At 40.4% G+C, this 26538-nt stretch overlaps 1 protein-coding gene across 1 annotated transcript in view; it reads right to left on the bottom strand.

Annotated features, from left to right (window-relative positions):
* SLC49A3 (solute carrier family 49 member 3) overlaps positions 1-22398 on the bottom strand; it is a 48422-nt gene extending 26024 nt beyond the window's left edge. Inside the window, exon 1 of the mRNA XM_041471063.1 lies at positions 22261-22398. Within this exon, the coding sequence (XP_041326997.1) occupies positions 22261-22398 (138 nt within the window). The remainder of the gene's footprint in view (positions 1-22260) is intronic.
* Positions 22399-26538: the final 4140 nt, after the last annotated feature.

Below are 26538 nucleotides of genomic sequence, written 5' to 3'. Positions count from 1 at the left end.
ACAACTTTAGCTGAAATTTTCTGGTGTAGCAGAGGAGTACGGAATGGAGAGAGGAAAATTAAGATGAAGAAACCATTTCCAGCCCATGTCAAGCCTGTTGTTTCACTGTAGAGAGAAGCATGGGTTATTTGTGCTGGTGAGCAAGCTAGTCAGCTTTACTGACTGATAGATTGTGCCTTCTAGTCTCTCTCTTAGCTGGAATTAGGGGTTGACATTTAGTAATACCAGTTGACATTTTGTAACAGCAAGTGGGAATATTAAGGTAATATAATTGATTGACATGTTCGTCTGTCTACAAATGCCTGACCTGGTTTGCCTGGTGTGTGAGCTGCTGACAAATGTGCACTGTTGTTTGTATGTTGTAGGCTGGTGCACAGCAGCTTCTGCCGTGCTCTGGAAAGACATGCAGTGATCTGAGTTGTGTGCATGAGTGAACTGCCCTCCTGACTCAGCAGTGCTGTCACGTGCAGAGAAACTTATCCACTGACAAGCTAGAAACAGCCCAGGTGTGTGGGACAGCAGAAAGGCACAGTGGCCAGTGCTCACCAGGAGAACCATCATTCCCTCCTCTCCCTGGTCTCTCCTGACAGACAGGAAAAGTGTCTGTGTGAAAATCAACTGTGTGAAAATTAACTTCACTAAGATTCTATGTAGAACATCACCATGCTCACATCCTTTTCTGCTTAAAATCTCTATTATCATTAAAGATGTCTGAACAATGCTGTCAGAAACCAAGATCCCATGTGAAATTCCTTTACTGATTAATTTTGTTAGTAAAATATCTTAAAAGCTCAAATTGCACATATTTGGAGGACAGATTAGAATCAAGTCTGCCCTTTTTAGCCCCTTTTTATATTATTTATGTCAAGATAAAATGTTTTGTTTACTTGAAATAGGGTCCCAGAAAAAATTGGAGCTGGATGATGAGATACTTTCTGTGACAGCTCTGCCATTTGGGTGCAGACATCAGAAATCCAGTGTCAAACAGGGCTACAGAAAGGACAATGCAGCAGAAGAGAACTGCTTTGATGTTTGTAGCAGAACAATTTACTCCCACACCTGGGAGTAAAATTAATTCTCTTCTCCACTTATCCCTCTAGATGTATTGCCTTGCTGTATGCACCCTGTAAGGACTGGTCTGAGGCTGCAGAAAGATAGGAGTACTTTGAGCAGCACTTTGCTTCCTCATTCCTCTGCTCTACACCCCATCCCCTGTGAACGGGGGCACCATTTGTACTGGCAGCACAACCAGGACAGCAAGAGGATTAGTGTTGAAGGAGAATGGCTTCATCTGCCCTGCATCTTCTCATTCTTTCCTGGTGCTTTGTTTGTTCCTAATGTATTTCTATCAGTCTCTTTCTCCCCAGTGTCACCCTCTCTTTCCCATACCCAAGCACTTCCTATCCCCATTTTCATCCTCATTCTTTTTTCTATGAACTGGAAGATAAGCCAGATTTCTGCTTCTTAGTTAAGCAGTTTCTTGTTTTGTAGGTATTTGTACTGGGATACCTGTAGTCTCTGATGTGTGAGCATATCTAAGATACACTGAACAGATCCAACTATGCAATTGATACAGTAAGTAAGTGAAAGAAAGTTTTCAGCAGTGGAGTAGTTGAAGTCTCTGTACCTTGGTTGAAAAATGGATGTGAAATAACTTCATGTTGGAAGAGAATTCCGCATCCATAGCACTTTTCAAGTATTCAGCCCCCATGATGGTAATTACAGGATCATCCCGGTTCAAAGCAGGATCAGAAATTGTGGCTTAAGGGGGAGGGGTGTACCCCAGATTTGTAGATGCTCACGGTTGAAAGAAATTACAAGTCAGAAGGGCTACCAAAGCTTAAAAGTTTTATTAGTAAATGACACTCATGGTGTGTAAACTGGTATAAGCATATGGCACTGGGTTTGGGTAATGGGGTAGGTTGAATGAGAACAGAGGCATGGATTGGAGAGGAGGAGACAGAGTAAAAGGAAAAAAGGGAGAAAGTGAGATCACCACTCTTGGCTCCAGCACTGATCCAGCTGATGGTATGTTCAGGGTTCTGGGAGCACCTGCACACCCAAGCTTTATGGGGGTACCTTTTACAGATAAATCTCCCCATCTTGGAGATAAGTTTCTCACTTTCTATGCAAATTAGTAATCCTGTGCAGTCCATTCCTCTAGACTTTTCTGGAAATGGGTTGGAAGGCTTTGGGGATCTTTGGTGGTCTCAAACCCTCTTACAGTCCATGCCCACTTCTCAGCCTCATCCCTGCACTTGGGTTGTGTTGTGCTCGTCTCCAGGAGCCAGAACAAGGATGTTTGTCCCAGAAATGTGCTGCCCTACCTCCTTATAGACTCTTCTCCAGACACATCCTGTTCTTTCTCGGTTTATTATTACCAACAATTCTTGGCTGTTATCACCAACAATCCATGGCTGGCTCCACAGCTATCTGGCTATCGGTGTTTGAGACACACACATTAGCCCTCTTATCTCCTAGGATTCTACAGCAATGAAGTCAGACCAGTTTGCTTAGGACTCAGTCTGGTCTTGAAAACCCTCAGCAACGGAGACTGCACAACCTCTTTGGGCAATTGATTCTCCTGCTGGGTCAGTCCTAGGATGGATGCCACAACACAGCCCTCAGGTGGAGTACAACTCATTAAGCACAACCCTCTGACCTCATTCAAAGTTGGATCAGTTGGCTACACATCCAGACCATAATGTCTTAGCTTAAATACAGGAATGCTGGTAGACAGAATTGAAAATGTTGCTACATTCAAGGTAAATAACATCCATGGCTCTCACCCATCCACAAATCCCATTCTTTTATCAAAAAAGGGCAATCAGGCACGTTCGCTGTTATGAATTATCCTTGGTGAACCTGTGCTGATTATTCACAATTGCCTATTTCTCCTTCATGTGTTCAGAAATATCATACAAGAGAACTTTTTTATGATATTTTTTGCCAGGGATTGAAGTGTGACCAGACAGTCTGCAGTTGCTTGGGCTGTTCTTTGAGTTCTTTTTAGGTATAAATGCAACATTTTTACAGTTGGCAGGGATATCCATGGCTCCTCAAAGGTGATTGAAATCTTGTGCTGGCATCCGACGGCTCTCCCAGCATCCTTGGACACAGCCATTGTATTTCCATGGACTTGTATAAGCCAAGTTTTCTCCAGCAACTCCTAATTCACCCACTCATGGTAATGTCTCCCCCTCCATGAATACCAGGCCTGAAACCCTAGGAGACCTTGCTGTGTAAAGAAGGCATTGAGTTCCTCCGGTTTGAGTGTGTCCACTTAGAGTAAAACACCCAGCCTACTCAGTGACCAGATGCCATTTTCCTAGTTCAGCTGCTTACCATTTAGCAGCTGAAGCTCTTTTTGTTACTATTGACATGCAAGTTTAAATTCCAGCTGAGCTTTTACTTTCCTGACACCATTCCTACATGCCCAGGCAATGTTTGTAAATTCCTCCTGTGTAGCCCATCCCTGCTTCCATCTATATTCTTTTTTTGCATTGGAGTTCTGCCACAATTCCGTATTTATCCAAGCCAGCATGTTTATTTTTCTCTTTTTTCCTGAACACTGAGATGTCCTATTCTTACACTTGGTTGAAGCTTCAGAGATCTCCTCACTGCTGGAAAGAGTGACAGAGGGAAAAGCAGCCGTGCAAGAGGTGGAGAACAAGATGTCCTGAGCTGCAGAACTAAGGAGTCAGATACCTTAGGACTGCACCTTTGGGTTGACTAGCACTGAGTAAGTCGCAACCCTTTCATCATGGTTGGGGCATAAATAATATCTTCCTGCATGGATCATCTGCTTGCTGCTGACACTGCAGGTTTCTGTGCTGTGGTGCTAATAGGTTCTTGTCTCTCCTTAGCCACAGGTTTTCAGGAAACTGTAGGGACTTTCATGATGTTAGGAATGTTGCCTCTCTGCCAGGTATCATTAAAACTTGGTAACATTAAAAAAAAAAAAAAAAAAAAGAAGAAAGAAAGGAGAAATAAATAGGCAAACTTACCAGTTTTGTGCATTCTGTACTATCTAAGGAGCCCACATGGTACCTGAAAGTGTAATTAAAGGCCGTGCAAGCTCATTAAATACAGAATGTGTGTATGGGGGTGGAGGTGGAATTAGGATTGCTCAAGCAATTTTTATTCTGGCATTTCCTAATGTTTTAATGTTTAAATTAGCAAGTCTTAATTAATTTTCTTTACACAAAAATATGGTGAAAAGTGCTGTTGTTACATAAATGGATCCACTGTCCATTGCTTTTTTCTAGATCTTAGAAGCAAAAGGAGGTTTCCCCAGGGAATCCTGAATTTTGTTTAATCTGGATATTTTAATGCTAATTAAAGTGTGTATTTGTTTGATTTTTAGCAGAGAGGGCTCTGAAGACTCATTCTGCAAACCTGGAGGCCAGCAATGATACTGTTTGTATCAACAGTGCACAGTGTGGAAGGCGAATTGAAAGAAACTAGTTAAATCTTTAACAGTCAAAGACTGCCATGATATAAGTCTAAGACCCTTCATGGAGCAGATCACAAATTAAAAACAACAGCAAAAACAAAAGATTTCAGAAGGGAGAGCAATTGTTGAGTGCACAGAGCAAAACAGCAGCAAAGTATCTCCCAGACTGCAAGAGAGTATTGCATATGCAAGTTCCGCATTACTGGCAGGTATGGAGAGGAAACAGGAATGCAGAAGTCACTGCACTGGCATGTTTGCAGACTGCTGAACCAGACACTTTCCTCCAGACATAGATTAGCTGCTTGCTTCAACAAACAAAGCAAAACAGGACAGTCAAATCACAAAAAAAATATCATAGCAAAACGCATGTCCAACACTCCAGGTAGCAAATCAGTTGTCCAGTGCCTGAATCTCTTCAAAGTGAGGCAGATCCTGGGAGTGATTACTTGTGTTGTCATCACTGGCAGTTGTGAGCCTGGAAAACCAGCTGTAAGGGAACTGCAAGCAGCTGCCAAAAAGCATGGGAAGCTGTGTCACCTCTGCTGCTCTAAGTACCAGTGAAAGACAAGTCCATTATGCAGTCCCATCTTGGAATAATTTTCTGCAGGGTAAGTTTAAAGAATTGTCTACACTTTGTCTCAATCTTCCTTGTGGAGTTGTTCCTACTCCCAAGCCTGAGTACAGATTTGTCTTCGTAGCTTCAACCATTCCTTCAAATGGGGAGATCCAGTCTCACAACAGGTCTTTTTTGGCAAAAATAAATTACATATGCCTTAGAAAGTGGATCCTATGAATGTGAAGTAAAACACACTCCTGACTGCTGTATTTCTGCTGCCAGTGTTTTCTGAAGTCTAAGATTACTCAGTGAAAGATGTAAAAATTTCCTAATATTTCAAAGTATTTTCCTATTTTGTATTTAGTCCTCTTTGAGCTATTTTGTTTCCATTTATAGTTGTACCAATTTTCCCACATATACAAGACAAGCAAGTGGAATTATAGTTTATCTAAAAATCTGTCCTTTGTGAACTCACCGCTTGCTTAGTGCCTTGTAGAATAAATTTTTCAATAACAGAAATGGAGATAAAACTTTTGTTTACCATTTTATTTTATTTTATTTTATTTTATTTTATTTTATTTTATTTTATTTTATTTTCGGTGTAGAAAGACATATTAGTTTTAATGGCTTTGCAAACATCCATAGCTGAAACTATTTTAAAATCATTATATTGGACCATATGTCATGCTCCATTTAAAATAAGCAAATGCAAAATCCAAACAAAATAGGTCCAATTTACATTTTGAAGTAAAAGGAAATTTTAAGGATTAGCTTTCCTGAGGCAGCGTTGTCTCTGCACTTCTTTTTTCTTTTTCTCTTATTTCTTTGTCAGCATTTCACTGGGTCAGCAGAGTCTGGGCCTGGTCCCCCAGGTGTGGGCAAGCCAAGACAGGCTTTTTCTCAGAAACACTCTCAGATTTGTTCTTTGTTCTCTGCACAAAGAAATGTGTTAAATGGGAGCTAATGAGTGAAGTAAGCATCCACATATTGCCAACACAATTAGATGCCTGATGGTCCCTGGCTACAATTCCAAGTGCACTGCAACAAAGATGAAGATGAGAAGAGATGGTTGGTGCTATCCAGGTGGAGCACACAAGGAACTTATTTAAATCTGCTTTAAGGATACTGTGAAAAGGAAATATCATTATTGTTTTTAAATACCTCAAGATATTGTTGTTCATCTTCCCAGAAAGCAGTGACACCTGTGGACAGTAGCTCCCTGTTCTCATTCTCTCTCTCTCCCCTCTTCCTCTTTCCTTTTCCTTCTTTCTGAAAAACAACAAAAAAGGCTGGGTGATTATCTAGGCCTTTCCTGCATATTGGTCATCTCGGTTCAATTCCTAGTGTTTGGAAGACCTATTTTGTGATATTTTCAGTTTCTCTTCAGTGGACTTTATCATGTCATTGGATGCACATTCCGTTACATGCCCCTTCAGCTGGACATTTTTCTAGAATGGAATTTCCTTCCTAAACCTAATTCGAAACACCAAAGAGGATGTTGTAATTTTTGACTGCTAATAACTACACAGGGTTCTTAAAAATCTTTTTTAGTTTTGCCTTTCAGTAGTCAAATGCACTAATTTATTCCTTCTGCTTTATACAAATTAGCAGATGTAGAGAGCAGCTCAATTATACAGGCTGGGTGAAGCGTATATAGGCTGGCAGAGGATTTTGGACACCAAAGTGCAAAGGTCTACAAGGTTACTTCCCTCCTCTTCTGTTTTGCCTGTATCTGTGCATGCCAGAAATCCCTAGCAGGCGACTTCTTAATCTCTTTGCAGTAGGACACACAGTATGTTTTCAATCCACAACACATGGAGGCATGCATACTTACTTTGCTCCTGGACTTCTGCTGTCAGTTTGTGTAATTGGAAAAGAGCAATTCAATATTTTTATTACACAGTGGTGGCAGAAAGTGGCATGTGAAAACTTCACAGAGGTCCAGCATTAACCAGTTAATCTCAGTCCTTCTTTTGTTTCTGATATAGGTGCTGACCAGTAAATATAAAACAAACCAACTGGGCCTAAACCAACCCAGAAGGATGAGAAATGGAAAAGTAATTATTTTTGTCATGCATGCAGTCAGTCATGAAAATGAGAGCTAGCAAGTATTTGTGAAAGAAGGACAATTTGCTTAGTGCTGCACTAGAAGTCCTGTCCTTTTGCCAAAGGAGAAGTCTGTGATCTGTATAAGTAACTTTTCGTTGTGTTGACCTGTTTCAGTCGTGCTGGAAATCCCAATGGCTTTGGTGTCATATAAATTTTGTAAAAATTCGTCTCTAGGAAGACAAGAAGGAAGACACAGCACTGTGCACAAGGGAAGGCAGACAAGGGCCAGATATTCTGTCTTCTGGTGAGCTCCCTAAAAACTCAGGAGCAGAGTTAAGCTGGGCAGTTGGCACCCTGTCTCCTGTTCCGAGCCAGCCAAGGCACACACTGTCCCTTGGCCTGCTGTCCACTCAACCAGAAAGAGCTCAGGATCATGACAGACACTCTAGGTCTTGGAGACCAAAAGAAAAGATTCATGTGGTAGAGTGGATACTGGGAAGAAATGGATGAAAAATACATGGTTTCTGCAGAAAGACTGATTTGTTTAGATTTTTATTATACCAGGCCAGAAAGTAAAAACCAGCTGGTTAAAAACCATGCCTATTTTCTTGCTGCTTTTTTCAGCTTTAATGATTATTTTTTTCACAGTATCACAGAGTTGTTAGGAAAATAACGTAAGGTATAGTTGAGGTCTGTCTTCAAATTTCTTAGACAAGGATAGTATTTCACAAAGAACCTCTTCTGTGCTCATGCTGAATTTCACAGTTGCTTCCCACCTTGAGCAAATACCCAGTTCTTGTTTCCATGTATAACTAATATATCTGAAGACAGAATTATTTAATACAGATCCCAATTACTATGATTTTAAATTATCTTTATGGCCCTGTAGAATTACTGAAATGTTTTAAAGCTCAATTCCTGTTAGAACTTTATCCACCAGAGGCTGATTTGTTTTCTATCCTGTGCTGTCACACGTGCTAATAAATCTGAAAATGCAATGACACCATTTGAATATTCTCAGCAGCACAAATTTTTAAAATCAAAATTATTACAGAAAATTTTAAATACTTTTAGGGAGTAATTAGCCTCTGTGTAAGTGATGGGGTGTTTACATCCTGTGGCTTGAGACTACAAAGCTGGAATTACAATTTGATTTTGAAAAACTCATAGTCTGCATGGATGGTAAAGTGTCCATGTGACAGACCTGAACAGTTTTTTATTCCAGCAGAAATAATGAGATTGATATTTGATTGTCATTTTTTTGTGGCCTTTGCACATGCTGGAGAAAGACACTGTATTGTGTTACCCAGAGGAGTTGTTCATACAAAGAGCATGGGATAAATTACATACTACAGAGGCCAGTGAAGGTAACCTGTGTAGAACTGATTGCTTGTAAAACAAAGGTCAACTGTGATAGTACAGCCAATGCAGTCAGCCAGTCAGGCTGGTGCTGCAGTAAATTATGCTGGCTCATCACTAATGTAAAGAAAAAAAACCTACACAAAACCAATTTCTTTTACTATATTAATGCTCTAAAATCCAGTTGTTCATTTCTACATTGAACACATCATCAACTGCATTTTTAGATGAGCTTCCTTGTAGACTGAAAGGTTTAATATAAGAGAAGAAGTGTGTGCACTCATTTCATAAAGGTGAGGTTGCTTACTTTTCACCTATGCACCCAGAAAATAACTCTGTTGTGAAAAAAGCATGCCCTTACCTTTCTCATGTCAAAAGTACTGTGAATTGCAGCAGGTGCTACTGTTGCCTCCTCAGACACCACATTCCCTCGCTGGAAAAAGCAGCTTCATGCTGACAATAAATCAAGCTGCTCTCCTCTGCTTTGTCTCCAAGTACAGTCAGCATGAGCTCTACTGTTTAGTCTGCCTAGTTAACAGTCAACATGGTACAAGGAAATTTTATTTGTCGAGGTAAACTTCTGATTTGGCACTGAAATCTAGAAAGAGAACCAACAAAAAAAGTTGAGTGGAGAAAGCGGTGTCTTAAAATGAAATCTCTCTTACATGACTTCTTGGGCAGAGAAGCTGTCTGAAATGGGCTGTGAACCAAAAGAGACTTAGAGACTGCCTGGCTCTTGTGCTTCACCACAGTATGCTCACAAGCTTTCCTTGCAGTCAACTGCTATACACTCATCACTTCTGACATTGATGCAATTTATTTATATTCCTGAATTCCCCTTGGGTTGGGGATAAGACTGTAGCTTCTGATAGCTTTTAGTAAAAACATATAGGCCAGGTTTTCTCCTCTGACCCATCTAAATCTTTAGCATTTTATTTAAAAGATAAGGCTTCCATCTATATTGGAATAAGTATTTCAAACACTTTTGAGAAAGCAAAAAGCCATCTCTCTGCAATTTAGCTATACAACTTTTCTCCCACATTTTCCTTTTCCTAAGGAGGAATATTTTGCATAAGACTTATTGATAACATTGTTAAATCAAAGTCATTCATACATTCAAACTTGAATAATTTTCTTTTTTGATGCCTGTCACATTGAAGTCTTGGCAGATTCAAAGGTTGACCTATTATGCTAATTCTATTGTAAAGTGTATAAATAAGTTTCCTTTATTTAGGTCCAACATCTAGGTTTACTGCAATAAAAGACTTTATAATAAAATAATCACTGAAGATCTCAGGAAGCTTTTCAAGCATTTATTTAGGTCCTGTATTAATAGTTCATGTTCTGTTCTTTAATCTGGTTTTAACTGGGTGAAGTAGCACCATTTCAAGTAACAGCATATTAACTAATTAAGGAAATAAAAAACTAAGTGGAATTGCATCACTGAACAGTAACTATGCTAGCTAATATTCAGTAAGTAAGTAAGTATCTGCAAGCCAATAGTGAAGAGATAGAGACACCTATTATAATGAAGAGTATTGGTAGGGGAAGGAAGAAATCCTAACAGCGTGGACATCCTCTTGCCAAGAACATGCATGTGGAACAACAAACACACACAACAAACACCACTCAGACCAAAGCTTCTCATGCTCTATGACACTGGCAAACTGTTTGCCTTTCTTTTTTGAAGGCCTTCTCCTGCTGTGGATTGTTCTGGATCACAGGGTCAAATACACAAATCGTCTGCCTTGGAAACATGGTTGAAGAGCTGTAGAATAAGAGCCAGTCACATACTGGCTGTCAATGCCCCTTTGACCTGTAGCTCAAAGGCGCATCAGAAATGCAATTTAACTAATCTCATTGATGATATGATGAAACCCATACCACACACATTGGAGGGCAACTGTTAAGCTAAAACTGATTTTCATGAAATTGTAGGAGTTTTCGATAGTCCAAGTAGAGAAAGAAGTACTATTTTAGCATGTTTGTCATATGTTGCTGATGTCTAACGTCTGGAAAAAGTATGTGGTGTGATGTGCCCAATTTTCAAGATGAAAGCATCTGATATAGGCATGTTGGTGGTAATTGAGCCATAGAGAGTTCTGATGTGAAGTTGCCTCCTTCTTTGCAGGATTAGTTTCCACCTATCTGTCTACACAGATATAGTGTCTCTTGAGCACGTGTGAAGGCCACAATCAAAGTAAAATCTCAGTAAGATTTCTGCTGGAATAAAAAAATCATTCAGATCTACCTCTTAGAAGTCTGCACAAGCAGATGGAAACAAACTAAGGTCTCTAGGATGCTGAAGTGTTACTGCTTGAGAAAATGAAGAAAAGTTTTCCAAACCTGCTGCTGCATCCCCTCTGAAGAGCATGCAGAAAGCCTGGCTTCATTTAAAACAAGCAGCAAAGGCATGTTGTAGTAATTAATCTTTTTGTACAGCAAAGTACGTATCTCCACCAAATCCTCCTAAAAAAGACTTCTGTAGCCATGATATTATGAAAAATCCTTTGCTGGGATTTTTCCTCTCCTGAGAAGCTGAGGAGCCTCAGGAGAGAAAGGTAAACAATTACTGTCTGCTGCTGTGGAATGCAACAGGTGCATCCGTGATTGGTCCATGTGGATTGTTTTCCATTGATGACCAATCACAGCCACCTGTGTCAAGGCTGTGAGCAGTCACAGGATTTTGTTATTCTGTTCTGTTCTATTCTTGTTGTAGCCTTCTGATCTCTCTGTTCTTTTAGTATGTTTTAATGTAGCATTTTAATATAATATTTAACATAATAAATCAGCCTTCTGAAATGGAGTCAAGCGTCGTGTCTCAACACGCGGAGAGTCCCCAACAGACTTCTAACACGATAATTTACACGTCTGGCCTAAGTGAGAAAATGCCTATTATAAAAGTCTGCTCTGTCCTGAGCAAAGTGGGAAAAGAGTAACTTTTGGGCAATAGCACAGCTGGTATGCCAGTGTGGTTTATAATTTCCTTCTTCAGATAATGCCTTAATAGCAAAACATGAACATGTCTAGTGGTTAGTCCCACATATGCCTGACCTAAACATTCAGTAATGAAGATAAGATAATCCCTATGGTTTCCATTTTCCCTAATGCTACTCAGTTGGTAAATCACTCATTTAAGATAAATAAAATGTGAACCTTATCATTGTCTCCTGGTCATCAAGCTTTTAAGGTCCCTCATTTGATTTTGACATTCTTTCCAGAAGTCTGGAATTTTACTTATGCATTCAAGAGGTCTTTCTGTTAAAATTTTACATTCACATGCAGTCATATATACCATGAGAACTAGTTCTCACTGCAGAGAGATCTGGACTGCAACAGGGTGAGGAAACCCCAATGCCCATTTGCAGCAATGTCTGCATTGTCCAGTGTGCTTTCCCTTATGGGTATTACTACTCAGACTCATGTCTGGCATAAAATTTGACAATGTATTGTTGCCATATCCACATCTCTAAATCATTCCAAGTTCAGGAATTTTTTCTCTTGCTTCTATTTAATGAGTCAGCTGTTGAACTATGTTTAATTTATGTCCAGCAAGAATTACTTGTTAGGCTATTTTTTAGCATCCTTTTGAACAGGGTTCATTGTACAGAGGAGAATGACAACATTGTTTTTGTTGCAAGAACATTAAAGAATATAATAAATTAGATCAGCCATGCTCAGGCAATTTCTGCATATAATCTGTAAAATTGCTCTTTAAAGTAATTTCAGGACAGGAATGTATTTGTTCAGATTAACAATGTCTTAAAGGGTATGGAAAATAAACTCATGTCAGCTCCTCCTATCCCAACAAATGTTCTACCTCTGATGTGCAGCCTGTTTTTCCTGCTGGTAGTTTGCTGTGGGTGGGTATGGGAGGATGTTTGGAGCACGGAAATGTTATTACAAAGGCAAGTCAGGACTCCAGAAGCCAGGGCTTCTAATGTCTATGGTGTTTGTGAGGGTTTCTCATATTTATCACTCTGGCTGCACTTGGGTCTCCTGTTCATGACCCTACCAGCACAGTGCAGCTCTGAACCTTGAACCATGCTGCCTGTGAACCTGTGGACTTCTCTTTTCCCTGTCTCACCACTATGTCCTAGAGATTGATCATAGTTTTTTCACTGAGGCCAGACGGTGGGCTCAGTCTCAGCAAAGGGCTTCCTCCCACAGGGAGGGACAGCAAACAAGGAGTTCCTCAAGAACTGCCCCATCATCACCAAGCAGTTTCTCTTCTTCCATGACAATGTAAAGCTACCCTCAGCACCGGCACTGGCCTCCAGAGAAGCAGCCTGTGTCACCTGAAAGAAACCTTTATCCCATCTCAGCTGGGAGTCTATGTTTTTGGGCTTCTAAGCTTTGGGGTGTCCTTGATCCCTCAGGTCAGACCAAGAAATGCATGGGCCTTCAGCTCTGGTGGGGCAGCTCTGCTCTGCAGCTCAGCATTCCATGCTGAGGTGAACATCTCACCATTATCATCCCTCTTCATCTTTCTTCTGAGTATGAGCTCCTACCAAATGACTCCAGCTGGTCAGGAAATGCTTCACCTTGCCCTCACCCTGCCATTGCAGCTGGTAGGGGTCTTGCTGGGCTCCGGCATAGTGCAGGAATAAGGAGCTGAGACCTCCTGATCTGGGGTTTGGCTGGGGCGCTGCTCTGCACAGGGAGGAGGGCTGTCTTAGGGTGGCTGCTACCACACCTTGTCATTGCTGTGGTGGGGGATCACAGCTTCTGCTGCTGGGGACCTGCAAAACAGCTGAGGGTGGCAGGGGTCTCTGGAGGTCCTGGTCCAGTCCAACCCCCCTGCTCCAGCAGGGTCACTGAGGGGCAGTTACCCAGATGAGATGTGAGTGAGCTGGGTTTAATTGCAGAGAGAGTTTACATTAGACAGAGTCTCCAAACTCCGCAATTAAAGGCAGCTAGTGGCTCCAAGACTGCAGACAGTAATTATATGTGGTTTCTCACTTCCCCATCATATGAGAACAGATGTGGGTTTGCAACAATAAGCCCTTGCCACTCCAAGGAAAGAGCTGACCTTGTTTTCTCCACTTCTAGGGTTGTTTGTAAGTATTTTTTATCAAAAATGATTACAGAAGAGCTGAGTTTGAACCATGGGATTTACTCTGCTAAAGTGATTGATTTTAGTTGCTCAAATTTAAATCTTAGTCAAGATACTTAGAATACAAAAGTAACCAATAGTTTTTGAAGTCCAGCTCGAAATTCAACAGTTCACTTAAAGAATATAAAATTATTTCTATGGATTTTTATGTCTAAAATTAATTTTGTCTTTTTGAGAAAAGACGTTTCAGAGGCAGTTTTAGATTAATTATTTAGCCCTGAAAATAATTTGTTTCAATGGAAGTGGATAGCATTTAGATCATTGTACAAAGACAGGTCTTTAAGCAGTTTCTGAAAGGTACTTACAAAAGTTTAAATTAAAGTACTTTTATCAATGTTTAAGTATTATTCCACATATATTCCACATAAGGGTTAGGGAGCCTTTCAGTGGTTTTCTCATGGACAAGAAATGCCTCTGTCCTGGGCAGTGGAACAGCATTCATTTTATTGTGCTGAACTCTGGATCACTGTTTCACACATCAGCATCTGCCAGAAATGAAAACCAAAATTAATAAGTACAATTATTTAAGGGGTCTCATGCCATGAAATAGATTACAATCTAAAACCTGTCACTTCTTTACCTCTTATGAGGCCAAAGAAAATCAGGTACAAGGACTTAAGGCACAAGACAGTGGAAAGAAACACATCTAGTCCAGCATTCCTTTGAGTTTTAAACAGTGTTCCCCTGCAGGGCTGGCACAGTGTAAAGGAACTGTTCTATACATCTGATTCTGTGCCACTCACACTTAGAAGTCTTTTCCTAGAAAAATCAGTATCTAGTACACAAAAACTTCTCACCCAAGAATTCCCCAGTCAAGTTCAGGAGAGCACCAAGACCAGTGCTTAAGATTAATAGACTCAACTGCCTGAATTTGCTTCTGTGCCACTTCATCCCAAATTTAGGTGTTTTTCTCCTTGCATCAGCACCAGTGAGCCTGGCTGCATCTGGACACCTATGCCCAGTTTTGCCTCCTCAGAGCTGGGCAGCCACTGACTCCATGGAAAAAGCCCAGCAGATGCCACAGAGATAGAGAAGGTGCTGGAGCACGTTACATCCAGAAAGGGATGGAGAAAAGACTTTCATACAATCTGGAGACAAGAAGGGATAGGAAGACTGTTTTGGATGTCTTCAACTTCTTTGTGGTGGGGAAACAAAAGGAAAGGGACAGAACTCTGCTCTGAGGTACAGAAGGACAGCACCAAAGACACTTGCCAGAGACCAAAGGGCCCCTTTATTCCCCAGCAAGATGCTTGACTGAGGAAGAGAGATACAGAGAAGCCATGGGATCTCCTGTAGATCATCCCTGCTCTACTGAACAAATCCTGAGGCACCTGGTTCAGCTGCCACTCCTTTAAACATGGAGCTTAAAGGTGTGATGGGGCAAGTGGTGGATCACAGACCTTCAGAGGTCTCTTGTGAAAAAAATATTCTACAATACTATGTCACAGCTTCCTGAACACTGTTTCAGCTCATTTTCCTGAAATATCCTCTGCAATCTGTTAGGATTCCAGAGCTAACAGGAGTAGTACTTGGTGTGTTGGATGAATCCTTGTCTTGGAGGACAAGTAGAGACAATAGGAGATAATTTGTTGTGAGGCTTCTTTGTCCTGAAGCTGTAATATTGGTAACAATTGCCCTGGTGGCAGGCCATCAAGTGTATTTCTACTGCCCGTTCCTCATGAGACTATGATACCCTGACTTATCCTGATTTCAAAAGTTACTAGTGTTTAAAAAAAAAAAAAAAAAAAAAAAAAAAAAAAAAAAAAAAAAAAAAAAAAAAAAAAACAAAAAAAAAAACAAAAACAAAAACAAAACTTTTAATGTTTTAAGGCAAATAAGCTGGGATTCTTACAAGTAAAGCTTTAAGAAGGCCTTACAGGAATAAAGGGAGTCAGAGGCTTCTGCATGTCAAGCTAGATGATGGCTGCTGTAGAGGGCTAAGGAAAGTTGGTGGTAGAATCTGTAGTAGTAGCATCAGGTGCAAGTAGGTACAAGAAAAGACCAATGGCCTAATCCAGGATGAAAGTAGCAGAAGAAGACTGAAGAAATTTACGAACATATTACTGGACAAAACAAAACAAAACAAAACAAAAACCAGCTTAGCAAGGAGCAGGGTAGGCCTGAAGTCCAACAGAGTTATATGCTTTTAGCTTATCACAAAGATGGAATACTATCTGTTTGGCATGCTCAAAATATGAAGGTTTTTCAGAGGAAAATTATCACAAAGCTATGGGATAACGTTTCCCTTTATAGCTCTTCTAAAAAATAATGTGTGATTTATGGCTAGATATGGACTTTGGGATTATTTTCTATTTCCTGGGTTTGAGCCTTGTATCCCATGATGTGCCCTGGCTTCCTTAGCAACAAAACATCAATGTGCAAGCTGAAAACAACTGAGCTGTGATGTTTTCCTCATAGGAAGCTAAAAATACAGTCTTTGTATTCCTCTGGTATCCAGCTTCACAAATGCATCCATTGTTTCTGCTTGTTTTCTGCCTGTTGCACTAGAAATACTGAAAAAGTAGTGCTGTAATCTCAAAAGCTGTACTTGGGAATCCAAACGCCCTCGTATCTCAGCTCCAAACTTCTGCATGGCTAGGACAGTGTTTCTGTCTGTGTTTTTGCTTTGTTATCTCTGGGAAACACCTTCATCCTCCTTTTAAAGTGTACTCAGCTCCCCTAAAGGTCTGGCCGCTTCAGGAGCCAGGATTCTGCCATCAACATCTCTTATCACTGTAGTCTAAATATGATGCTGCACTGGTCACCATAGTAATACCCTGTCACTGTGAGTCTTTCATGCATATCTCATCATCATGCAAATACATTTCTCAATTTTCTTTTTTAAATCTGAACTGCAATAAGCTAACCTACAAATGTCTTGGCATGATCACACTATTAATCACTGACATTGCTTTTTAGAAGCCTGGCATCTTGTTTCATCCTGTGTTTGCAGTTTGCTCTTTGATATTAAAGCTGACTTGTGAAAAAGGAAGAAAGGTGGGATGGCAGCTTTACTGCCCTCCAACTCTTTGCCCACTCAAGGCTGCAAAAACTTATGGAAGTTCTATGCCACTGAAATAAACCTACAGCCTGCAGATCCTCCCCCATGTGCTTGGAAATGTGGCACAGATGGAGCTGTACTGTCTGGGGATTACATACTGGGGAGCATGGCTATGCACAAGAACCCTGTCAGTATTTAAACCCACTCACTGGAGGCTCACGGGGTGAGTGGGTAGAAAAGAACACGGAGAAGTGTTATGATATCCCAGTATTGGGCTGGGTCCTGTCCTGGGAAGGGAAGAACAGATTCCCCAAGAATGAGAGGTTTTCTTCTGACCAGATTGAGAGAAGAACCTCTGGAGAACCACAGTGGAAATGTATATCCTAGCACCACTAGGAAGGACATAAGTGGGGCTGAAAAGTAGATTTTTAATAGGCAAAAGACAGAAAAAAGTTCAAACTATGTATGTTTTCTGTTTGTACAGAACGTGAGTTACAATCCAGGGACCTAAAAGGATCAGATCACATCAAATGGAAGTAACATCTGTCTTTTGCTACTGTTCCCTGCTGGGCTGCTTCTCCTCAGCTCCTATTTTCAGGACACAGTAACTCTTCCATGTTGCACCACATGGAAGGCTACACATCTTACCAAATCAGGAAGTGCCAAAAATCGTTGTTGAAATAATTTCTCCTCCTCAAAGGAGAATCATGTGCTGTTTTGTATTCAGGAGAGTTTCAGGTTGTTCAGTGTCCATCTGGCATTAGACATGGGGCTAATGAGGAGGAATTACTTCTGAGGCCACTTACTCAAGTGTAGGTCTCTGAGCTCTCATAGATTTTTTGGTTGCAGTGCTTTTTTAACGACAGCTGAGCATTATATGTATTTCGGATAACATGGTAATTGAGCTGGTACTGTTGACCAAAGAGGCTGTTGTAATGAAGTCGTGGATGGCTGCTCAGTATGCAAATGTCATAATGACACTGAACTCTGGAAAGCGAAAAGCACCCATATGGGAACTGTTTGCTGTAGCATGCAACAAATCTTTGAGCTGCCCAGTGTTAAATGAGCCAAGCTGAATCTTTAAATAAATCGGTGTAGATTAACCATTAGATGATTATCTTCAATAATTGATTAAAATTTAACCCACAGCACTCAACAGAATTCTCCTTGACAGAGATTTGGACTCCCCAGGAAAACCCCTTCTCATCTCACCCATGCCATCCCAAAGTGAAAGGTCGTCCTGTAGGAATCTGCTGAGAGATTTGTTCATTTCTAAATGAGCAGCACAGAACAGCTGCAACCCCAGCTCAGATGGTCCCAACATTGTTCTCAGTCCATGCCACAGCCTATTGAACAGACTGACCACTTCATTAGACTGGAGATAAATGTGAAGATTTGACTCTGTCTTTACATACAATGAAAATTCAATTTAAATGTCTTAGGTATAAATTTAATATTAGGGGCTGGATCTGATTTCAGAGAGTGCTGGCTAAAGGAACCATATAATTGGTGTTTGCTCTGTTAACTTCTCACTTTCTCCAAAGTCCTTTACTGTCAGCCTAGTTTTCTCCCAGGTTAACACTGGGGGCTAGCTCTCCAAAACCAACAAAACAGTGCTAATAAGGTAGTATTTGAGGTACAAATAAGGAAGAAAAATGTTAAGAAAAAAAAAAAAATTCAAAGTAGGCTAGTACCATGGTTGGTACTTCAGCAGTGCTTGTAGTTTTATTTTTTATTCTCATAGAAAAATGGCACACTTTCATTCAAGCAAAAAACTTGAGGGAACCTAAAAGGGATTTAAGAATGGAAGCGAGGTTCTAACTCAATTGTGCTTCTTATAAAAAAAAAAAAAAAAAATTAAAGGCCAATATATTTCAAAAGGGACTAAAGGTATTGATTTAAGAAACCAAAATGAGATGCCTAACTTCTAGAATGATTATGCAATGCTTCTTATACTGCACCAATTTGAAATACCCCAAGTCATTAATCACTGGTGTGTAACATCGTCTTCAGAGTTCATAGAAGGAATAAATGTGTTGCTGTCCATGACGGGGAACCTTAGCAGACTAAGATTCATTAATCAGAGCTGCCTTTTCCTCAAGGAAAATGACAGCTCTTATAAATTTTATCTGTAGTTTTCATATGTGTGGGTGATTTGGCTGACTCATTAATCCAGGCAGAGATTGTTAATCAGTGGATGACTGCTATGCATGCCACAAAACCATGATTCAGATTTGTTCCTTTATGGAAATGCCTGATTGAAATAATAGTATGTCTTACATTAAGCCGTAGCCTTCTTATTTTGATCTTTGTTTTCCTAAGAAAAATGGCTTATGTCTGCCTTCTCCAAATCTTTGTTTTCCTTTGCCAATCTCCAAGACATCCAGCAATAAAGTGGTGACCTCAGTCTCTAGCTGTCACGAGGTTTATGATAGCAGGTGCCTGGGTCAAGAGACACTACATCACTTCAGCCCTCTTGATAGAAAGAGCTGCAGTCCTTCCTAAACCTGGGAGGAAGAAGGGGTACAGTAGCCAGGCCTTCACTTCCTTTGTTAGGCTCAGTGAGTGTGTCATTGCAGGGAGCTCCTTTGTGGCCATCCAGGAGTTTTAGATAGGCAATTACAGACCTCCTGCTGAAATGCTTGCCCTTTTCCACTCAGAGAGCTGATTTATTTCATTGGTTTTGAGTGAACTAGTTCTTCTACAGCTGTGTAGAAAAACTATCCATGTGTGCAGTTACAGAATGGGACAGATACTGTAGAAGTGAAGAGGACTTAGAGGAGGTAGTTAGTATTCCAATCTTAGGATTCTCCAGTATAAACTACTGTAAAAAGGTTAGTCATAAGCCTGAAAGTGTTGCAGGCTTTGGACAAAGGCTTACTGCCTCAAATCAGCAATTCCTTTACTAAAGCTGTTTAAAAGAAATACGAAAAAACTCAACCCAGAAATTCCTGGGCTTTATAGTGGTTGCATTTCAGAAGAAGGCCTTCAATCTAAATGTCTTTTCAAAACCTGTCATAAATTCACGGCTTCAACTATATCGTAGTTCAGCATCCCTTGTTTTGAAAGTAAAAGGAATGCACTAGTGTCAATTTGAAAATGCAATAAATCTAACAAGCCAGGTGGCTTTAGGTCATGGCACATAACCTTGAGACACTGCCACATAACCTCTTAGGCTCAATAACAAAAGGGGGGACCCCCAAACAGGGGGACACAAACAGAAAGGGGTACACCCATTTCATTTTCCCTACCAATGCTTTCAAGTTTCCTGCAAAGGAGAAGTGTCTTTGCAGAATACGTGAAACTGATAAATGGAGAATTAGCTTTTACACTAATGTACACTTAGTACATTTTCTGTAAAACTAAAGAAAAAACGAATCCAAACTTCATATGCTCTTTCCTCCACTTTTTCTCTTTGCCCTCTTTCTCCCCTCCTACAGACTTTCAAAGTTTGCTTTAATTTTTTTTTTTTTTTGTCCTTCTCTGCAGTATTCTTCTCTCCCTTAGTATTAATTTGTGCTTATTTTTTTCCCCATGTTTACTTTGCCTAGCAGATCTCAGGGTGCCTATCTCCCAGCCTCCTTTCATTCCTCTCGCACAGCCCATTGCTTTGCTCCTTGGCCATTTCTTAGATAAAAAGGGAAAATACTATGTAGTATCAGATGATGGAGAAGTGGAGGAACCAGGTAAAGATTTATGGGTAGGTTCTGTGATTATAAAGAGGACTAGAGTCCAAACACCTTCAGTGTCAATATCTACAAGAGATTTACCTTCAATTTGAGATGTCTAAGACTGTCTTTGGACAATTATCCTAAAAAATTGTATCAGTATCTCATCCAAAATAAATTGCTACTTTGGGAACTTTCACTCACCATTAAACATTTCTCTTTGTCCAAGGTTCTACCTGTTTCTCCTTTCTGGTATAAACTCTTCCATGTATATATCACAGAAGCAGGAAACTTGTTCCCCTGTGAGAGAGGGTCACAAAGATCAACCAGAAAAAAACTGATTTACAGTAAAGGGCCTTGCCTTGCCAAGTGCCTTGCAAAGGTGGCTATTTTTCTCTGAGTCACATCATCTATCTGAATGTTAAATTATAAAAGGTAGTTCCTAGGTGTGGGTACAGCTCTTGAAAGGTCCAGATCATTAGCAAACTGGTTTAATCAGACAGCTTTAGACATCCTGTTTGCCTTTCATGTTTTTATACACATTTGAATCCTTTTCAGTCCTAGGAGTCCCTGCCTAAAGTTGAGTAGCTCAATGTGCTTCTGTGGAGCTTCATGGTAATTAGACGCTGGTGTTAGTAGTTCCTGCTTTAAGAAAGGCTGTGAGAATCACCTACATGATGCAGATCCAGGTATTTCACAGGATGGTTTCCATCACTTAGCATAGAAGGCCTCATGTAGAATCTCTGTAGCTCTTTGAACACAGTCACAATAGAAAGGCCCATCAAGTCCCATCTAAAGCTGCTGAGGACATGGTTTCTCCCTGTGCCTGCAGGTGCAGCCTATTCTTGCTGTACTCAAGTCCAGCCACATGATGCAGCTTATCATAAGACAACATTTTCATGTTTCTTCAGAGTGGGGTGGTTGTTTGTGGCTGTGGCTGTCACAGTATGAATATGCTAGTCCCCCAAATAGATATGATCAGAAGGTGAACATATGAATTCCTGAAGTCTTGATGGCAATAATTATTATTATTGAGCCTTTTTTACTCCCTATGTCTCTCTCCTGATTCCTAGATCAACAGCATACTTCACCTCAAAAGCTGCAGCAGCATCTGGAAACATTTGCATTCCAGTACATCTGCTATTGTCACTGATCGGACAAACTTTAGCATATCATCAGGATGTCCCCCTATTTTTCTGCCACAAGAAACCTGATCATAAGTTTAGAAATCCTGTGGTGGACTTACCTAACTACTTGTCCAATTCCATATGGATGAATTACCATGTGACCACATCTATAAGTAAAAATGCTTTCCAACAGCATACTGGACATGTCCATCTACTTCCAAGATAATGCATTAATCTCTTGTAATACCATTGTGAGAAATGCTATACAGAAGTCTTGAAAAGAATCAGAAAGCTTAGAAGGGGAAGTCCAAGGATGCTCACGACAGGTTTAAAAAGGAGATTGTTAAAGGCCTCAGGAATCCCCATGCCTTGCTAAAGATCACAGCATGGGCTAATGTGTCTTCCCATGGAAGGAAGTATTTGCACTTCAGCACAAAAGACAATAGGTGATATGGGTCAGGATCAGCCAGGATGCAAGTGGTTTTCTTGGCCACCTGGGCACAGTCCTGGCTCATGTTCAGCCAGCTGTCAACCAGCACCTCCAGGTCCTTTTCCATCAGGGAGTTTTCCAGCCACTCTTCCTTAAGCCTGTGGCACTGCATGGGGTTGTTGTAACCCAAAGGCAGGACCCAGCACTTCACCTTGTCAAACCTCATACAGCTGGCCTCAGTCTATCAATCCAGACTGTCCGGATCCTTCTACAGAACCTTCCTGCTCTGCAGCAGATCAACACTTCTGCCCAATTTGGTGTCATCTGCATACTGACCTGAAGAGACACTTGTTCCCTTGTCCAAACCATTGATAAAGGTGTTTAACAAGAGTGGCCCCAATACTGAGCCCTGGGGAAAAGTGCTTGCAACCAGCTGCCAGCTGGATGTAACTCCATTTGCTACCACCTCTTTGTCCAGCTCTTCAGCCAGATATTTACCCAGCCAAGAGTGCACCAATCCAAGCCATGAACAGCCAGTTTCTCCAGGAGAAAACTGTGGGAAATGGTGTCAAAGGCTTCATCAGGGTTCACAGAGACAACATCCACAGCCTTTCTCTCATCCACTAAGTAGGTCATCCTGTTATAGAAGGAGATCAGGTTGGTCGAGCAGGACCTGCCTTCCCTAAACCTTTGCTGGCTGGACCTGATCCCCTGGTTGTCCTGTATGTGCTGCATAATGGCACTCAAAAAATCTGCTCCATTTCATCCCCTGGCGCCACTGTCAGACTGACAGGCCTGACTGACAGGCAGTTCTCTGGATTGTCTGTCCAGCCTTTCTTGCAGATGGGTGTCACACTGACTAACTTCTGGTCACCTGGGACCTCCCTCTTTAGCCATGCCTGCTGGTAAATGATTGAAAATGACTCAGTGACTCTACCAGCTCCCTCGGTACCCTTGGGTGGGCCCCATCTGGTCCCATGGACTTGTGCGTGTCTAAGTCGTAAATCAGTACATGATGGATACTCAAGAAGAAATTATTTTTATCCCTTTTTCTCAATGTTCCTTTCTCCTGTAGCCTGCTCCTCTTTACAGAGTTTACTTCTGGCTTCACACCTCTGCTTTTAATTTTGTACAGGTTGCATGGAAGTGTATCTGAAACTGAATTGCTGGATTTTAAGTATTGATGTTTGTGGTTTGTACTCATAAAGTCAATCAAAAGACTGACCAGTGTTCTTATCAGTGTTCAATCTGGCATACTAGAGCCAAATTAAAATTGATGGTCATGAAGAAGTCAGGAAGGTAAACACTAGTCAGGAAGAGAAGTTTCAATGCCATATCTATAGACAGTCACAGGGACAACACATTGCCTTGCAAAATGCAGTAGACTGCTGATAACCTTTCTCTTACTGGAGCAAGCTCCAGGTTCTGAGAACAGAATATCAAAGATGCAGAACTCCTGGGAACTGAGCAAGAGTTTCTGTTTTGCTTCTCCCTGCTGCCCCCTGCCCTCAGTATAAATTTCATCATTTAAAAGTAAGTATATTACTAAAGCTTTTGTGTTTAAAACCCAGATAGTTGGAGGGATCTAAGCTGTATTTATGTAAGTAATTTGTGGCAAAAGATTATTATTTTTGAGTCACTAAATCCCTCACTATTTCTACTTTTCTAACTAATGCTTATCTTTAAAACATTAAGAGGTTTTCTGGTGAGGAAGGCTTCATAACCAGAAGTTTCTAATTGCTAGCTAACAGTTACATGCTCTGGCAAGAGCATTAATCTGTCACTTACCAGTGGAAATATTTGTAAAACTAGAGATACTTAAACGTCCAGTATTTGCTTTTTTCTCTTTTACAAATGATTGCTGAATCAGTTTTTCTTGTACAGTTGAGTGGATTTGACTGGGGAATGAACTTGGTTTATTTGACATTGAGACCAGTGAGAAAATGAAGGATTTTATTTCCATGGGAAATGGAGGACCTTGAAAGCCAAGTAACAGTGACGATTGAACAGCTCAAGTGGGTTGGAATGATTGAGGGTATAGTTAAATATTTATCACTTGGGTTTAAACCTCTCTGAATTTTATAGTATCCTTAAATAATTTTAAAAAATGCAGATCAGTTTAGGAATAAAACTGTTTAGCTAGAGAATCAGAGAGTGCTGTATCAATTCTTTAGCAAGGACAACAGGGAGAAAGATATCAACTCACCAAACCCAAAATATTAAAGGTTATTGAAAGAAACAGGAATTTCCTACTATTCTATAGATGCACGAGGTTGCATAACTGTTATGGTGTTAAAAACTTATGGTTATTATGCTTATGCTCAGGTAACATCTATAACAAAATGCTGAACTGTATTTCAGAATGGCAGAATTTGGGGAGCAGTGAACCTCCAAATAGTCTCTTGCCATCACAGTTTGCTGGTTGATTGGCCTGTCACCTATGCAGTTGTGTCCGTAGGGGATGGTAGCTTATAGCTTCTCCTGTCCTCTAGGTCTTCTAGGTCTTCCTCTAGGACCTCTAGGTCTTTATTTTTAGATAAGATGATTAATAGACCACATCTCTGAAGCCAGAATGTAGCTGTGGGGAAATTGAGATTCAAAAGACTGTTTTTCAGTGGTTCCTGGGCAAGAGTGAAGTTACCATTCAGTCCTCAGGATGACCATGCAGAGTCTACAGTGTAAGAATGGCAGTGCTTGGTCTGGTGACAACTAAAGAAGCGACACTGTTGCTCTACCTTATCCTCCTTTGTGCAGGGAGACTGTCCTGAGTGATCTCCAAATGCCCCTTCCAACCTCACACATTCTGTCTGTGTGTTCTGATAATGCTCATATCTTATAATCTGACCCATTAGAATATGGTGCTTAAATAATTTGTGCCTGGTACATCTGTGCATAAGAATTAAGCTGGTGAATGCTTGAGCTCTTTGGTTTTAGGCTGCAAGATGTTTGAGCCCAGCTCTGAGATCTTTGATTTCTCCATGATTCTCAGGGACCAAAATGAAGCTGTAGTTCTCTAAATTCTCTTTCTTACTGTTTTCAAAGACAGGTGAAATATTTACTATTCTCCAGTACTGGGGAATTGCCTCATCACCATGATCTCAAAAAGATAATAGTTGGGGAGTAGCCTTGCAAAGGCATCAACACATTCAGCACTCGCAAACAGTCTCATTCACAGACCTACAGAATCGATGTAGCTCTTGTGCTCTGAGAAACTACTGGAAATATTAATTCTCAATGTTTCTGTTTCTAAACACTCTATCACAGTAAGTCTTAAATTAGAGTAATTTTGTCCTTTATTTTCCTACTTTGTGCTTTATTCATTTTATTTGCTACTTTTCTGCTTTTTTTATGACAATGTGTTGCTTTGTTTGGTTTCTAGTAATTTCTTTGTTTATTCCATTACTATTAACGTTCTCATGCTGACCAGTTCCTTTTCACTGTTAGAAGACCTAAAGTAGATAAAAAACCTTTTTTTACCTCAGATATTTGGGGTTTTTTTCTGTCAAGAAGTTATCAGATTCTGTTCCATTAATTGTTTTAGTGAGGAAATACATGTTTCTGGAAGCTAGAGGTTCAGTTTACCCATGTTCACATCATGCTCTTATTTGGGTGAAAATTGTGAAGACTAATGCATGTAAAGCTAACTTCAACACTCTTAAATGCAGTTTCTGGTTCTCCTCAAGTCACTCTCTGAAATTCTGTAGTTTGATCACGGCTCACTGACTGCAATGCAAACAAAAAGTTTCACTTCTCTTCTAATATCCAGTGTTGTAGTTCCAAAAAGGCACTCTAATTGTGATATTAGATGCAGTAGTCACTGGCAAAGCTTATATTTCAGAAACATCACTTATGGCTAACACACACTAATAGTATTGCCAAAGCCATTAGAACTGGTGTTAGGTGATGAGGTTGAGAAGACAGCACTGCCTGTGCTCTGAGGGTCACAAATCTTATCACAGTGGGTATATTACAGCAGATTGTTGTAGTGGGCATGGTCATATCATCTTGCATAAGGTGCCATCTTCAAAAAAAACTCTACAGTAAGAGAAAGTTAATGCCTATACACCATGGCCTTAATGGTTTTCCCAATTTGTAGTGTTTGGTCTGGAAACACTAGGAAAAAATAAGCCAATCCAACAAGAAAAGCAGGCATACAGTTATAATTTCATGCACATTCTTATAGTTTGTTACTTTTGCTTTTGGCTACTTGAACCCCAGTTCCAGGGGTGAGATAGGAAGCCCCATTGCTTTTTACAACACACAACAAAGTAATTTGTGGTTAAACTGGAAACAGAATTTATAACAGATAGACAAGATGCACTCATGTAACTACATAACCCTTGAACTGAAACAAAGCAAATCTAAAATGCTGACATATTTTCCATTAACTCAGGCTTAGCATCTGGAAAACACAGTTTCCAGAGCCAAGCACAGTCCCTGTCTTGGCATACAATAAAAGCTCAGTAGTTTGTAGAACATGGAGGGCTTGTGCCATATCAGATAGCCCATTTCCAATGGCATTTTTAGACAAGGTGGAAGATTGTCTCATGGCTCATTCTTTGTTGGAAAGGAAGAAAGAAAAGAGGGAAATATGCAGGTATTTTAAAGGATTACATTCAAAATAGATGCATATTTAGGAAGGTGAAGATTAGTTTGGTGTCTTTAGTCTTTGGACAGGTGAATTTTTAAGAACTTGTCTTTGCAAGTTAAACATTCAGCTGTTTGGTGCAAACTTGAACTTCGCATGGGCTTCTCAAGCTTTATGCATGCTCTTTG

This window comes from Pyrgilauda ruficollis, unplaced genomic scaffold, assembly GCF_017590135.1.
Source record: "Pyrgilauda ruficollis isolate IOZ18807 unplaced genomic scaffold, ASM1759013v1 scaffold106, whole genome shotgun sequence".
Classification (NCBI taxonomy): Eukaryota; Metazoa; Chordata; class Aves; order Passeriformes; family Passeridae; genus Pyrgilauda; species Pyrgilauda ruficollis.
This window is presented reverse-complemented; position numbering and strand designations above follow the sequence as displayed.